The sequence below is a fragment of the Salvia splendens genome, chromosome 5, assembly GCF_004379255.2.
Source record: "Salvia splendens isolate huo1 chromosome 5, SspV2, whole genome shotgun sequence".
NCBI lineage: Eukaryota > Viridiplantae > Streptophyta > Magnoliopsida > Lamiales > Lamiaceae > Salvia > Salvia splendens.
The window spans coordinates 18,387,950-18,403,344 of record NC_056036.1 but is presented as its reverse complement, the minus strand read 5'-3'; the positions used below and the strand labels follow the sequence as shown (position 1 = coordinate 18,403,344).

Below are 15,395 nucleotides of genomic sequence, written 5' to 3'. Positions count from 1 at the left end.
TTTATAATTTAAAACAATAATTCATCATGGAATAAGGTATGAATTGATGATACAAAACCAACTATGAAGTAAATTCATCATGCTGTCATATGTAACTCTAATTCTACACTAAAAAACTATACAATCTAAAAAAAACGAGAATCTCTGGCAAAATGATAAAATCGAGCAAAAACAAAAGTGAAACATGTAATAAACTTCATCCAGCCTTCCTTCGATGATGCTTGAGCGTTTTCCTTTGACATATTCCAGAATTTGGATGATTTTTCCTTCGAAACTGAAGAAGCAAGGGTTTGAAATGCGATTCGGAGGGTTTGAGTGTGAGAGAAATTGAATGCAGTGTTTAATTCACGTTTTCTTCTTACCAGCCCAATTTTATAACGAAATGACAATTTTACCCTTAATATATCCGAAATATGATAGTTTTATTTGATAAAATGATAGTTTTGTTAGATTAAATCCAGACCACATATTTTTAAAATGTGTGGTGGAGATTTAGTTATAGGGTTATCACACAAATTGAAGTTATCATCGAAGGAAGGCTGGATAAAGTTTATTACTTGTTTCACTTTTGTTTTTGCTCGATTTTATCATTTTGCCAGAGATTACAAGAATTGATGTTTTGATCCAAGAATTGATGCTAGAAGATTACAAGTCTTCAATACTGGAGGGGCAACAATTTTAATAGAAAAATGATTTATTTAGAAAAGTTTTTATGTTTAGCTGTTCTTGTCATGATCCATGTTAATAGAGTCATATTCCTTTTTGCGACGTTCCAATATATTAGAGTCAATTTTATATTAAAAAAAACAATCTACTCTCTTATCTTTTCATCTCTCTTACTTTATCTTCTTTCTTACTTTATTCTCCCGGCTTTGCATAGTACTTCTTAATATCTATGCTGAAAAGATATTCATATATTAATATGGATCGGAGGGAGTATAAATTGGCTCGGTCCAAGCTTGATTTTCGACCTTAGATGATTGCAATGTTCACCTCAACCTTCTCATTTACTATGTGACCCCACCGACGTTGCAGTAAGATGAGGATTTGGATTCCCTATCGTAGAGAGAAGCACCGTGGGGGATATTGTTTCTCACATTCCATTATTTTATCCATAAATAGAACATTCTTTTTCTATAAAATAATGAGATGTGACGCAAAACATTCTATCAGTGGCAGAGCCACGTGAGAACAAGGGGTACCACTGTGCCCCAAATTTATAATTATAACGCATTTAGATATACCCATTAACAATTCTCCCACCTGGTCCAGCTGTAATCAACACCCCTTCCCCCGGCAAGAGGCCCGAGTTCGAGACTGTCTCCTATGTGTACTTTTTTATTCAAATCTATCCTTTTAAATATTCTAATATGGATTTCAAAATAGGCCATCTAATGCACACATCTTTATTCTTTTTGTTTTATTATATCATGCATTTTTATATTTTTCATTCTTCTGTTTATTTAATATCCTAATAGATTTGAAACCTACACAATTCACATATATACTTATTATTCTATTATTTCAATTTTTTAAAGCATTTTTTATAACTTCGTCGTTTTAGCTTTTTAAAAATATTTTAATGCATTTGAAACCTACATAATACACACATATTTATTCTTTCTGTTTTTCAATCGTTAAAAGAATATTTTATATCTTCATCATATTAGCTTTTTGAAAATATTCTAATGTATTTTAATTCCATTCGTTACGGTTTAACATATAATTAGTTTCTATCTTTCTAATTCTCTTCTAATACACATCTTTGTGATGTTTTCAATAATAAAAATAAAATCTGAGGAAAAAAATTAAAGAAAATAAAAAGATCGGTTAAAGTTCGAGGCTTTGAAGTGCTATAATTATTTATCTTACCCCGAATGAAAAATCCTGGATCCGCCACTGCATCCCATGCCGTGCTTCTATCCACATCAGAGGATCCAAATCCGTACAATGAAGTGGATTATACTTGAAACTTTAAATTTTTAAGTTTTTTATTTAACAGGAAAAGGTGAACAAGCTTCATAAAATTACCCTCTTTTAAAGATTAGTTTGAGAGACGGGATCTTTCCAATGATACCATATTTTTTTTATATTCGTTTTCATGGCTATAGTTCTCAACCCCCAATTCACCAAATTTAAAGGGGAAAGTAATACTGGCAAGGGCACCCACAGTGGGCGGACGAGGCGCGCCATCGTTCGCCACTGTGGGTGTGCGGACGATGGACGATGCGTCGTTCTCGCCCGACAGATAGTTCGCGGAGGAAGCACGGACGATAGGGCATCGTCAGCGCCATCGTCCGCCCACTGTGGGCGACGCGGACGATGGCGCGGACGATGCAACGCGTTTTTTTTTTTTTAAAATTCTAAAAATTCATTTATATAAATACCCCCTACCCCACCTTCATTTGTAACATTTTCATCCGCCCACTATGGGCGACGCGGACGATGGCGCGGAAGTTGGGGCTTTTGTAGAGTAGTCAACTTTTTTTATTTATTTCTAACTCGTGTAATTTTTTTTAATCAATGTAGTATTTGCGATTTTTTAGTTAATCGTTGTGTTTTTTAATTAGTTTGCATTTATATATTTGAAAACATTTAAACTAATTAACAAAACAATAGTAAAACCTTTAGAGCGCCCCTTAGGGCGCTCCACTGCATGTGAAAGGATAGAAGGATAAAATGCTGATGTGACGGTGTATAAGGCGGGCTTTAGGGCGCCCATTGCTGATGCCCTAAACATCAATTAGTAGAAGTGGGTGCAACTCGCCTGTTTTGCTAAACATCAATTAGTAGAAGTGGGTGCAACTCGCCTGTTTTGCTATTTTTATACTTCAACTATGGAAAGTACAATAATGAATTCAATGACATCAACCCAAACACATACATTGATAAATAGAATCCTATAGCTAGCAACAGATAATCCTTAGCTAATCTAATGATATTATCAATTAATTCATTAACGACCAATTAATATTGATCGTAGAATATTACATCAGTCACTGTCCAACTTCCGAACCAATCACCCATGCTAGGTTATATTTCGAATATATATTGAACGTGCACCTTTTAAACTACCCACTTGCATAAATCTCCTTTTAAGGTTACTTCCTCCGTCCCTAATAATTCGTCACCATTTGATCCGCCACGAGTTTTAAAAAATGTAATAGAAAGTGAGTTGAAAAACTTGATAGCATGTGGGTCCTATTTTTATAAATTAGTTTTATAATAAAATGTGAATGTGAATAAGTTACTGAAATGCACTATTATAATTGGTAAAAGTGAAATGTAACAAATTTTAAGGGACGAATGTAAAAAGAAATACGTGACAAATTTTCAGGGAAGAATTGAGTAATTTAGTATCAAACCTACGATTTACGATTCAATCTTAATCTTTAGACTTACTTGGTACACATCTGCCTACTCTTCACTAAGAAATGATCCAAGAAAGGGAAAGTGCAAAAAAGCGTACAAAAGTATTCGTACAAATTTATTTTGGATGGCTAATGATTGCAACACGTACATGACGACATTCAATATAAAATCACAACTTAAATAGGAAAACCTCAACTTGATGTATAAAAACATTTATTCATTAAAACAAAAACAAAAACAAAAACAAAAACAAAAACAAAAGGGCTAGAGCCGCATATTCACAATAAGCTCTTCAGATTACTGATCATCATGACTCCAAAAAAAAAAAAAAATATCAGATAAGAGAATCGAAATGTTCCCTAAAAACATGAAGCATGTTAGCAAAGGTGACGATCCCTCCGACGCTGCAATCGTCTTCCATCACCCACACATAGCTCACGCGGCACGTGATCGCCTGAATCATCACCGCCACCAGAGAGCTTCCGCGGTGGCACACCACCGCCTCCGCCCGCCGTCCCATCGCCATCCCTGCATTGCTTGTTGCCGCCACCATGATCTCCTTCACCATCCCCTTCAGCTTCCTCTCCTTCAATTTCTCCTCCACAACCCTCACCATCTCCTCCGTCGGCCCGCCGCACTCCACGTACGCCATCAGATCCCCCGCCGAGAGCGTCAACACGGCCGCCGCCGCGGTCTCGTCGCAGCACGACAGCGCCAGGGGGGAGATCTCCCCGATCAACCCCCCCTCCTCGTCCACCACCGCCACCGACGTCTGCTCCGCTAATGAGCGCGAAATCGCTCCGATTGCGGAGGCGGCGGCGCAATTGTACTCGACGGAGAGGAAATTGGGGGTGATCACACCTAGGGTTTCGATTGGCAACGTCGCGATGGGGGAAAAGAGGCCGATTGAGCTGAGGAGGAACCTCACCACGTCCTCCTGCGTCAACCAGCAGAATTCGTGGATGGCGGTTGCTGATGATCTCTTCCTCCTCGAACTTGAAATGCTGCTCCGTATCGGCACCACCAGATTCTGAGCTCCTTGGATCATCAAATCAATCGCTTCCAGTAAGCTGCAAAACAGTACCAAATTAAGCTAGGGTCAAAATTGAAATTGAAATTGAAATTCAACTGTAGTACCTAGCGGAGGGATCGATGTGTGTGACGCGGCTAGTGGAGTGAGAGAGGAGAAGAGAGAGGGGTTGGTTGAGAGAGGAGGCCGGGGATGAGGCGTTCTCCTTTTTGCAGAGGTAGCAAATGATATCGGCAATGCAAATTTTGGCGACGCAAACGCAGTTGGAATCGAGATTCGAAATTTTGTGGTCGCAGGTCCAGACGCTGAGGAAGGTGTCGGGGGAGGATTTGAGGGCGGCGAGGGCGGTGGCGATGGTGGCGGAGGAGAAGAGGGAGCGGAGAGGGGGCTTGCCGAGGCAGAGATCAGCCACCTGGTAAGCGGACAAACTGATAGCCATGCAAAATGAGAGGGGAGAAGGCGCAGATATCGAGATTGAAGATGAATCGAGAATTGAAGTGGAAGAGTGGAAGTGGTGATGATGGAGAAGTGCAAGGAGCTGCGTGTGCATTTATGGCGGCCTCGTGTGTACACATTAGTATTAAATTATTATTATTATAATTATTATTATAATTATAATTACAATTATAATGCCATGTAGTAAATCCTTGTGCTGTCCAGCCTGTCGCGCGACAAACTTTCTGGACACTGTTTTTTTTACTTCGGCCTTATCGAGTGAGGTTCAGGATAACTCAGATGTATTGAATGTATTTCTCCGTTTTCAAATGAGGTTTATCGAGTGAGGTCCAGGATAACTTTCTGGACACTGTTTTTCTCCGTTTAGGATGCAAACTTAGAGCATCCACCAGTACCGACGTGGCCCGAACCCACTTTTATTACTTTTTTTACTCGCTGCTCTTCTCAAGAGCACAACACCCACATTCATGTTTTTCCACAAGGACATGTTCAATTTAAATACTTCAATTACTAAAAACATTTCCATAATATTAAAATACATTAAAAATATCCGATACCATTACAAATTACTAAAAAATTTAAAATTACATAATTAAAATCATAAAAATAAAAAATTACATAATTAAATTCATAAAATTAAAAAAACCCACTACTCGTGGCCGAATTTCACCCAAATGTGTTTGATTAGGTCTTCTTGTAGCTCAGTGTGGGTTCTGGTATCACGCATTGTGTGTCTTGTTTCAATCATCTCGCCTACCGTCGTATGCACACCTCGGCGTGGGGGAGACCTCGCAGTTGAACTTCCGGCTTCATCATCGTCATAAAAGTTAGCCGTCCTCGGTCCTTCGTCAGCTATATTTATGTTGTGCAAGATAATAAGCGTGTACATGATGTCGGCGATATTCTTAACGTACCACAGCCGAGACGGGGCCTTCACAATGTTGAATCGGGCTTGAAGGACCCCAAAAGCTCTTTCGACGTCTTTCCGAGCAGACTCTTGACGCTGCGCAAAAAGAACCCGTCTCGGGTCTTGCGGATTGCTGAACGTCTTCACGAAAGTAGACCACTTTGGGTAGATACCATCGGCGAGATAGTAACCCATGTGGTATGCATTTCCGTTGACGGTGAAGTTGATCGCCGGTGCTACGCCATTCAAAACATCATTGAAGAGTGGTGATGAATAGAGAACGTTCAAGTCGTTGTTGGATCCGAAAACACCGAAATATGCATGCCAAATCCATAGGCGGTAGTCGGCGACCGCTTCAAGGATAAGCGTTGGGCCTCCGCCTTTGTGGCCGCTTAAGTATTGCCACCTCCAAGCAGTCGGGCAATTCTTCCACTTCCAATGCATGCAGTCAATGCTGCCAAGCATACCGGGAAAATCGTGGACTATTTCGTGAAGATGAAGCAGCCGTTGACAATCTTCGATGGTGGGTGCCCGAAGGAATTCCTCACCGAAAGCAGAACGAATGTCGTCGCAGAAATTTTTGAGGCATAAGATTCCAGTTGACTCACCCACATGCAAATACTCGTCGAAGAGGTCAGTCGTTTTCCCAGTAGCAAGTTGTCGGATGACACAAGTACACTTCTGCAACACCGAGAGACTTTGCTGACCGGTTGCTTCTCTACTTGACTGAAAGTATTCAACACGGGCGGATAATGTGTTGACAATACTCATAAACAACCGTTTTGACATGCGAAAACGGCGCCGGAAGTAATCTTCCGGAAACCGCGGCTAGTCGGAAAAATAGTCGGCAACGAGCCTTTCGTTATCTCCCTCCCGGTCACGAGGTATGTAGCAACGAATTGATCTAGTTGGTCAAGGAGGAGGGGCGGGGGCGGTGGCGGCGACATAGGCTTCATAGGCGTCACGATATTGTTCATAGTATTCTTGTTCTTCGCGCTCCGCTTCAGCCATGATATCGGTGAAATCCATTTTTAGAGAGAGTTTGAGTGAGAGAGGAAGATGTAGAGGAAGATGTAGATGAGTTGTATGAAAAAGGATGAATGAGAGATAATTTGATGTGAAAAATGAATGATGAATGTGTGTATTTATAGATGATTTTGGGGTTTTAAAAAATTATAAAAAAATTCAAAAAAATTAAAAAAAAAAACGGTAATAAAACGGCTATATTTTTGGGAATCTGAAAATATTTTTTTTTTAATTTTTGGTATTATTTTCGGTATTATTTTCAATTTTTTTAAAAAAATAAATAAAATTCCAACGGATAATCCATTGACGAGCTCGATGCATCGAGCAACGGACGCCGTCCATCCCAGCGAGCACCGCTGCGGATGCTCTTACAACATTGAAGAATGTAGGGATGTCAATCGGGCCAGCCCACCGGGTTTCGGGCCAACCCTATTCGGGTTGCGGGTCAATCGGGTGCGGGCTAATCGGGTTGTTATTTTTTCGGGTTATAAACGTTCAGCCCTAACCCTAAAAGCTCGGGTTTCTGGCTAGCCCATCGGGTTAATCGGGTTGCTACCGATAAAATTAACATGCGATCAATCCAATAAATAATGGTGAAAATTAGTTATATTTATAAAATGTAAAATATTTAATTATGATAAATTTGAGATATATGCGTAAACTCAAATATTAACATGATCAAATACTAATATTTGAGATTTATGCCACATAAAACATAAACATCAAGAAATTTTAAAGCATGTTTAGAAATTTAAATATATTTTTTTAGTGAATTTGAAGTTTCTAATTCATTTATCTATTATTATATTAATAAAAACTTAATATATAATTTATATATTTAATATATAAAATGGAAAGTAATTTTTTCAGTAATCTGTATTATAAAATAATCAATGAAGTGTCAAATTAGAGTCAAACAAATAGAACAATATAAATTTTATCGGGTTTCCGGGCCAGCCCATCGGGTTTTCGGGTCTGGCCCTAACGGGTTGCGGGTTAATCGGGTGCGGGCTAATCGGGCTGTAATTTTATCAGGCTGGAAATTTTCAGCCCTAACCCTACAAATTTGGCGGGCTATTCGGGTCAGCCTACGGGTTGCGGGCTAAATTGACATCCCTAAAAGAATGATACTCCCTATAGAAATATATCATTTAGGACTGACACAAGTTTTAATGTGTAAGTGGTAAAGTAAGTGAAAATCAAAAGTAGTTGTAAATGCGATCAACGATCCGAACATGTACAAGTGTGAATCAGTTAGATAAGATTTAATTTTACTGTTTTTTTAATTGGATATATTCGACTAATTTTTAAATAGTATTGGGTATGAGTTTTGGTTTAAGATTTGAATTTTTCAAAAAAGCTAATCTTTGAAAATATCAGATTAATTAATTAATAAATTTTGGCAAACAACCAGAAGGTTTCTATTGTCGTACGTGCTTTCAAGTGTGTAATCAAATATGGTTTGAGTGATATTAATTGATTCTATAATCTTAAATTATGGTTATATTTTACGCGTTACCAAAATCCTTCAAATTTGTATAATTTTGACTCCACCCACTTGGCCTTGTCCTACACCTATGTAGTTTAGTAAGGAGATGTGAATGTGAATTTGATTATATGAATAAATAATTAATTTTATGTAGCAACATGCCATGCCAAATAACGTTTAGTACCTTATTGCAATATGTCCCTAAATCAAAGATGAGAAATATCTGAGTAGCATTTAATTGATTTCGAAAAGCATAATAATGCGAGCTAGCAGATAAAAGCCCTTTAAAAGGGAGAAGAGGAAGAAGAATCAATATATAATGTTTGTCTCGTTTGAAATTGACATTTGACTTTATCATACACTCATTATTATTCATAAAATTGTGTTTAATTAAAGTTTTCACCAATCCCAACACATTAAATAATTATCATGTGAAAACAAACCACTAGTTTGGTTGTCACTGATACAACAACCAAGTTTTGAACAAGAATTGCACCAACTCATCACAAACTTTAAATTCTTTAAATCGTACTACTATACATTAATTTGTGTCTTTGACCAATCAAGAAATGCTTTTGTATGCTAATTTAGAAATAGTTGTTGGACATTTATAGAGTGAACCAATCTAGCTCTAAATGTCTAAAGTTCTTATGTACCCAATTATCTAGTAACATAGTAACTAGGGATGTCAATCGGGCCAACCCGTTCGGGTTGTCGGGCCATTCGGGTACGGGCTATTCGGGTTATAATTTTTTCGGGTTATAAAAGTTCGACCCTAACCCTAACCCTTCGGGTTTCGGGCTAACCCACCGGGTTATTCGGGTTAATACGTATTTTTAATTCTTTTAATATTTTCAAACAATAATACGTATTTTAAATTTTCTTTAATTATATACATATTTTTAATTAATCATTCAACAATGAAATACATATTTTTAATTTTCTTTAATATTTATAAAAAAGATTAAGTTATTTAAATTTAAATAACTTATTCATTACATAATTATTTACAAAATATCTATAAATAGTATGTTTATGTTTATGTATTTAAAACATAAATCAACACTTTGTTTCAAAATTCAAACATAAATCAATTCGTAAAAATTAAATAAATCTATCCTAATCTAAAGTGTAAGTTTGATGAAAAGTCCTTAATGCCCTTTTTGGAGGGAAATTGGAAAGATGAGGTGTCTTCTATTCAAAAATAATTTTTAAAGGCAAAAACAATTGGACAAATAATAGCCCAATAAAATGTTAACTTCTTGAAGAAGTTTTAAAATACATTTAAATATTGCACTACCATTAAATTTTTTTTAATTAAGTTATTAAATTTATATATTAATTAGACTTATATTTGAGTTAAATTGGAATTGTGTTACAGAGTTTAGTTTGCCTTCCATTTATTTAGGTTAAAATTAAGATTTAATCATTTATTGCAATACTTTTTCTCCGAATTAATTCACAAGCTAAACGACAACACATATATGTAATGCTTACAATTTCCATCCTATATTTACTCAATTAAAGTTTTTAGTTCTTATATTTTAATTCGCCTCTAATTAAACAATACTACTAAGTTTATAGATTAAACTAAGGAATAAGATGACATTATATATATTTAAAATTAAATCTAACTTATAAATATAAATAGTAGTGTCAATTCTCACATTATTCAAAACAAACAAGATGCATAAATATTATCGTTATTTTAAGTGATAGTAGTAATTTACTTTTTATACGTATATGTGGCGGAAAGTAAGAAATTTATTCTTTCCAGTATAAAAAATTCATTTAGTCTTTGACAATGTATATCAAGTTATGCTATGGTCTGAAATTAAAAGAAATAAATAAACAGTCAACTAAAATGTGATTATTGGATAATACAAATTTTCTAACTTAACTTCTCAAAGAAGTTTTAAATTTATATGATTTAAATTATTCATATATTTAATGTGGATATGTTTAATATTCCATATATTTTTTTCAAATTAATTTTTAATAAATTAAGCTATTAAATTTATATATTAATTTGCCTTTTATTTGGATTAATGACTTGCATAGCACTTTCAATAAACATCTTTACTCACACATATTTTCTTTATTTGTATATCTTATTCTAATTAATTCATACTCTTATATCATTAGTCACCCATCTCATTTTTGTCATTAATTTTATTGTTTTTATTTCACTTATATTATAAATTAAAATTGCATAAATGTTTCATTCACTGTGGAGTAGTAAATTCTTCATTTTGAGTGAGACAAGATAAGAACATTTCTGTTTTTTTAAATCTCCATATTGCTTTCAATTCTTATTTTATATATATTTATTATATTTTATATTCATTATTTGAAGCTCTTATGTCCCGTGCATAGCTCGGGTGTTAATACTAGTTTTTCATAACGTGAGAGGTGCATCGTAGATGTAACAAAAATATTTTGAATTGTTAAAGAGTGAATTATCAAGATGCTAGCTAATTGGAGTAACTCTAAGTTTTCTTGAATTATGATTGGTCAAATTTAATTTATTCCAGCTGTAAATAAGTCAAATAATAATTTATCTTTGTTTTAAGAATCATCAAAGTACGCATAATTCAATGAGGAAGCGGCGTCAAAACACTTTGCACTATTATATTAGAAATATACTAAAAGAAAGCTTTTATATACGAGTATTTACGAATCCATGAACCACATGGTGATTTTTTTCGTGATCTTATATAGTCGTTGACGTATTTGGATTTTGCATGGTTTTAGAGGGTTATTTTGGATGATTTTGATTATATTTCTATATTTTGGTATGTTTATATGTTTGTTGAGAAATGATAGAAAATTGATTAGAAAATGTACACAAAATATGTGGATTTGCAACAGCCTTATTTGAGTCAATGTTTCTCGCAATTTTGAAGTCTGATAAACCTCTAATACATATCATTCTCTTCGTCTTCGAAAGAGCTTCGCGTGGATATATTACACGCCTCAATCAGAGCTTTGTAGAGAAAGTTATGACCGTTACAAAAACTGCCCGCTGTGCAGAAGCCTTCAACCCGACGGGCCAACCCGTAACCCGAACGGGTCAGCCCGCCTAACCCGACAACCCGAATGGGTCAGCCCGAATGGCCCGATTTTAAATTCGGGCTGCGAAATTACAACCCTAACCCTGTATTTTTATCGGGTTATTCGGGTCGTCCCGCGGGTTCGGGTTACATTGACATCCCTAATAGTAACTTCTATGTTTCTTGTGGAGAGTTTGTTACTTTTCATTTAAGACACAACCATCAACGCTGAAAGCTTGCTCAATAGTGAAAGTGGAAGCAGAAACGGCGAAAATATCTTTCACCATTGTTGTGAGTATGGAAACTCTGTCACCGTTGACCACCAGTGAAGGACGCCAATTTGTTGGTTTGGAGGACCCGCGTCACTAAAAATAGAGAGTGATTCCAAGTATATCTCTACTCATTAGTAGCTATAATCCTAGTAGTAATGTTGTATAGATCTTGTGATTGTTCAGCTACGTCTAGATCAACAAAACTACTACAATTTGTTTAAAATCCAAAATCATATGGTTCGACACGAGAATTTTGTCCTTGGTGAGAATTGTTATACTCCCTCCGTCCGTCACTAGGAGTCCTAGTTCACTTTTACTATAAATGGTACGTAGAACCCACATTCAAAACTTAAATAATTATTGAGCTATTACTTGTGTAGTGTGTGGTGCCGAAAATATCCTAAATGTAATTAATGGTTTGTTCACTGTCCAACTATTATCAGCAATTTGTACTGTAATACCCATATAAACTTTTGATTGAGCATTTTTGTCTAGGTACTTACTGTTAAATAATAAATCGAGCCATAAAAGTTTTACTTAAGCAGATAGAAATAATAATTTGCAAGAATAAGCACTTAAGCAAAAAAAAGAAGGGAATTTGGAGTATTGGAAAGAGAATTCCTTGTTACCACAATAATAGATTGAGGAGAAGTAAAAATGAATGGGAGTGTATAGATAAAAATGGAAGGAGAAATTGCCGGTTTTGAAAAAAAAATCTAAAAAATTCAAAAAATCCAAAAAATCACATTACAACCTTTTTCTCATCAAAATTATCGGTTTTGGTTAGAAACCGCCAGTTAACATCTGCGTTAATTTTCTGACAAAAACCGCTAATATGGCAAAAATTCGTCACCTTTTTTGCAGACTACGTCGGTTTCTATTTAATGATATTTTGAATCGTGGACCAAGTGATCGATGACACTGTTACAATTGAACCTCTTGCATCCAATTTCGAGTCTTGTACCTAGATTTAGCGGTTCAAAATTGACGATTATTCATCGGTCTGGTTTAAACACTCACCTGGTCTATCTTAATTTACCATTTTGTAGATTGCAAGTGAACAATTTTATTTTCACTGTCATTTATAAAATAATTGATTGAAAATATATGCTGTCAGGGTCTTATCACGTCTCTGTGATAATTTTTTAAAGGTTTGTACTTTTAATTAGAATTATCAATTATTAATGTCTTAAAATGTTAATAATGCAAAATTTAAAGGGTAATTTATTCAACTTATTACAATAATTGGTTTTGTTTGACAATGAAACTATTACCATGTGCAAAAACAACCCCATTCACGTTGCCTGTAAATTAGTTTGGTGACAAACACTGTGAACGCGTTAATTAAATAGCAACTAATCCATTTTATTTGATTTAATTATTTTTAACTATACAAACCTTTTATATGCGGGACCACGTTATTCATGAATCATTACAAAAGTATAAAAGGACTAGATATATAGTACAAGCACGTTGCATGTGATATTATATGCAAGTTATAAAATGTCAGTCAAATATGCCTTTAATTGTTAATTCCATAATTTATTTTTTAACAAAGAAAAATTTGGTTAGTGGGTTTGGAAATGAAATAGTTTGAACGGTAAGTTAACTGCTTTGATCCGCTTCTTTGACGAGCTGAAGCAAGACTTGCTTATTCTACGCCTTCTCCCTGGATTGAAGTGATACCCTTTCCCGCCTCTCGATTGCTACTCGTTGTTTGTTTGATTACAGGTTCAATGGTTTCCCTCTCCTTTCTTGATTTTTTGTTGCTTGACTACACTTTTTTGGGTATTGTGTTATGTCGTGCCTACGTGTGTCTTGGTTGTCTTTTTTGTTTTATTTTGTTCTGTTTGAGTACACTGTATTGTCTGGAGCAGCTCATTTGAGATAGGTTTTTTGTGAGCTCCTTATGGTTCGTGGTTGCTTTTCAGCTCACCATGCCTTAATAAGTGTATATGAAATTAAAATGACAGTAGTGTTTTGTTAGTCAATGATTTCCTTCCTCACACTAATTAACGCAATCCAGAAAACTCATATAGCTTATGATATATGACTATAAAGAAAACATTCTCATTATGATAATATTGGAATATTTTTCAATTATAGATTGTGAATTTCTACTGATGATATATCTTACTTAATTATATAACGAATGCAGACCTATTTAAGATTAGGGGTGGGTCGGTACGGTATACCGTACCGACCGTGCCATACCGCATACCGTACCGGAAAGTACGGTATGACAAAATTCAATACCGATACCGTACCGAATTTTCGGTATACCGGAAATTCGGTATGATATTTTTTGATACCGTTACCATACCGTTATTACGGTATACCGTAATAACGGTATGGTAACGGTAACGGTATACCGAAAAATAATTGGTTTCTTGATGTGTTCATTTACTAATTGGTTTCTCGATTGTTCATTATTTTTTGCTATCGGTAATTCGTCCATCACTCTATTCAATTTTATATTTTGGTTAGCATGTTATCAAGTATCATATTATATTTGTTGTTGCCGATGATGTTGATCTTTAAGTATCTTTTAATATATATTTATGGATTATTTTGATTACATATATTTAGAATTTTATCCCATAATCGTGGTTAATGATAAAATGAAGGTACTTATTGATTATTTTTGGCTATTTAGACCAATAGTAGTAATAATTGGTCTTATAAATAAAATCTCCAAATAGATTTACAAGTGTAATGAAATAAAGATTCAATTTTTCCCCCTAGACTTTAATTTCAATCTATCATTATAAACATGCATACAAATTCTCAAAAATATTAACAAGGCACGGTCTTCCTTTGATTTGAATAAATTTTTAAAATACTAGCAAATATTATTTTTTTAATGTGAAAATACTAAAATTCAACATATATCAAAATTTGGCTCATTTGTTGGTTATGATGAATATATTTTAAAGTTAAGGGTTTAGGATTTAGGTTTCAAGGTTTGGGTTTTTAGTGTATAGGGTCGCTATATTGCAATGAAATGAATCTCGACTAGAAAGTGCTCACCAGTGCAATATTAAATTATTGCAACGTAAACTTGCTCCTACAGTTATAACTCAACAGTTAATTCATATTTTCACAGATTTAAAATGCTTTTTAATTTTAAGTCTAATATTTAAATGTCAAGACAGTTTATTAAAATGTCAACACAAATATGTGTTGAAATTTTAATGTGATCGTATTGACATTTTTAAGAAAAGGTAGCATTTAAACACACTCATGTGTCTATGTGGGGTTAATGTGATTGAAAAAGTATAATCCAAAGTAAGAGGATGTCGAATATTCTTTTGTTTATCATTTCACAACTTTTATTTCGCAAAATGAAATAAATATGAAGAAATTAAAATGACCCGTGCATCGCACGGGTGTGACACTAGTTAGTAATTTAAATTGGACATTTATTTCTCTTTAAGAATTAAGAATGACTTATCAGTATCCTATTTATTCATCCTTCAATTTAAGTAGTATATAAAATAAGATAACATACAATGAATTAAACACTAATTAAACGATTTGATTCATTTTCAACTGCACATATTTTTAATTGACATTTTATGAAGTGGGACGAAGAATAAAACAAAATTTTTAATTACTTTGTATATTTGGAATATGACATTACACAAAGAATCATATACTAAATGGTGTGAGTTAATACAAATTCTTTCAAATGTGCTCTGTTGAAACATATTCCCGATATCGTATTTCCAATCTTCTTTCGGTGTTATGTGCTATTGTGTTTATTATATTTAATGGGATGAGATGATAA

The 15,395-nt window shown here is 34.7% G+C and overlaps 1 protein-coding gene across 1 annotated transcript; it reads right to left on the bottom strand.

Moving 5' to 3' along the window:
• Positions 1-3,568: 3,568 nt before the first annotated feature.
• On the bottom strand, positions 3,569-5,109 carry LOC121802213 (CBS domain-containing protein CBSX5-like). The gene is made up of 2 exons (XM_042201813.1): positions 4,510-5,109; positions 3,569-4,442 (listed from the first exon to the last, which is right to left on the bottom strand). The coding sequence occupies exons 1-2, from the start codon at positions 4,950-4,952 to the stop codon at positions 3,707-3,709; spliced, it is 1,179 nt and encodes a 392-aa protein (XP_042057747.1). The 5' UTR covers positions 4,953-5,109; the 3' UTR covers positions 3,569-3,706.
• Between the last annotated feature and the right edge of the window lie 10,286 nt (positions 5,110-15,395).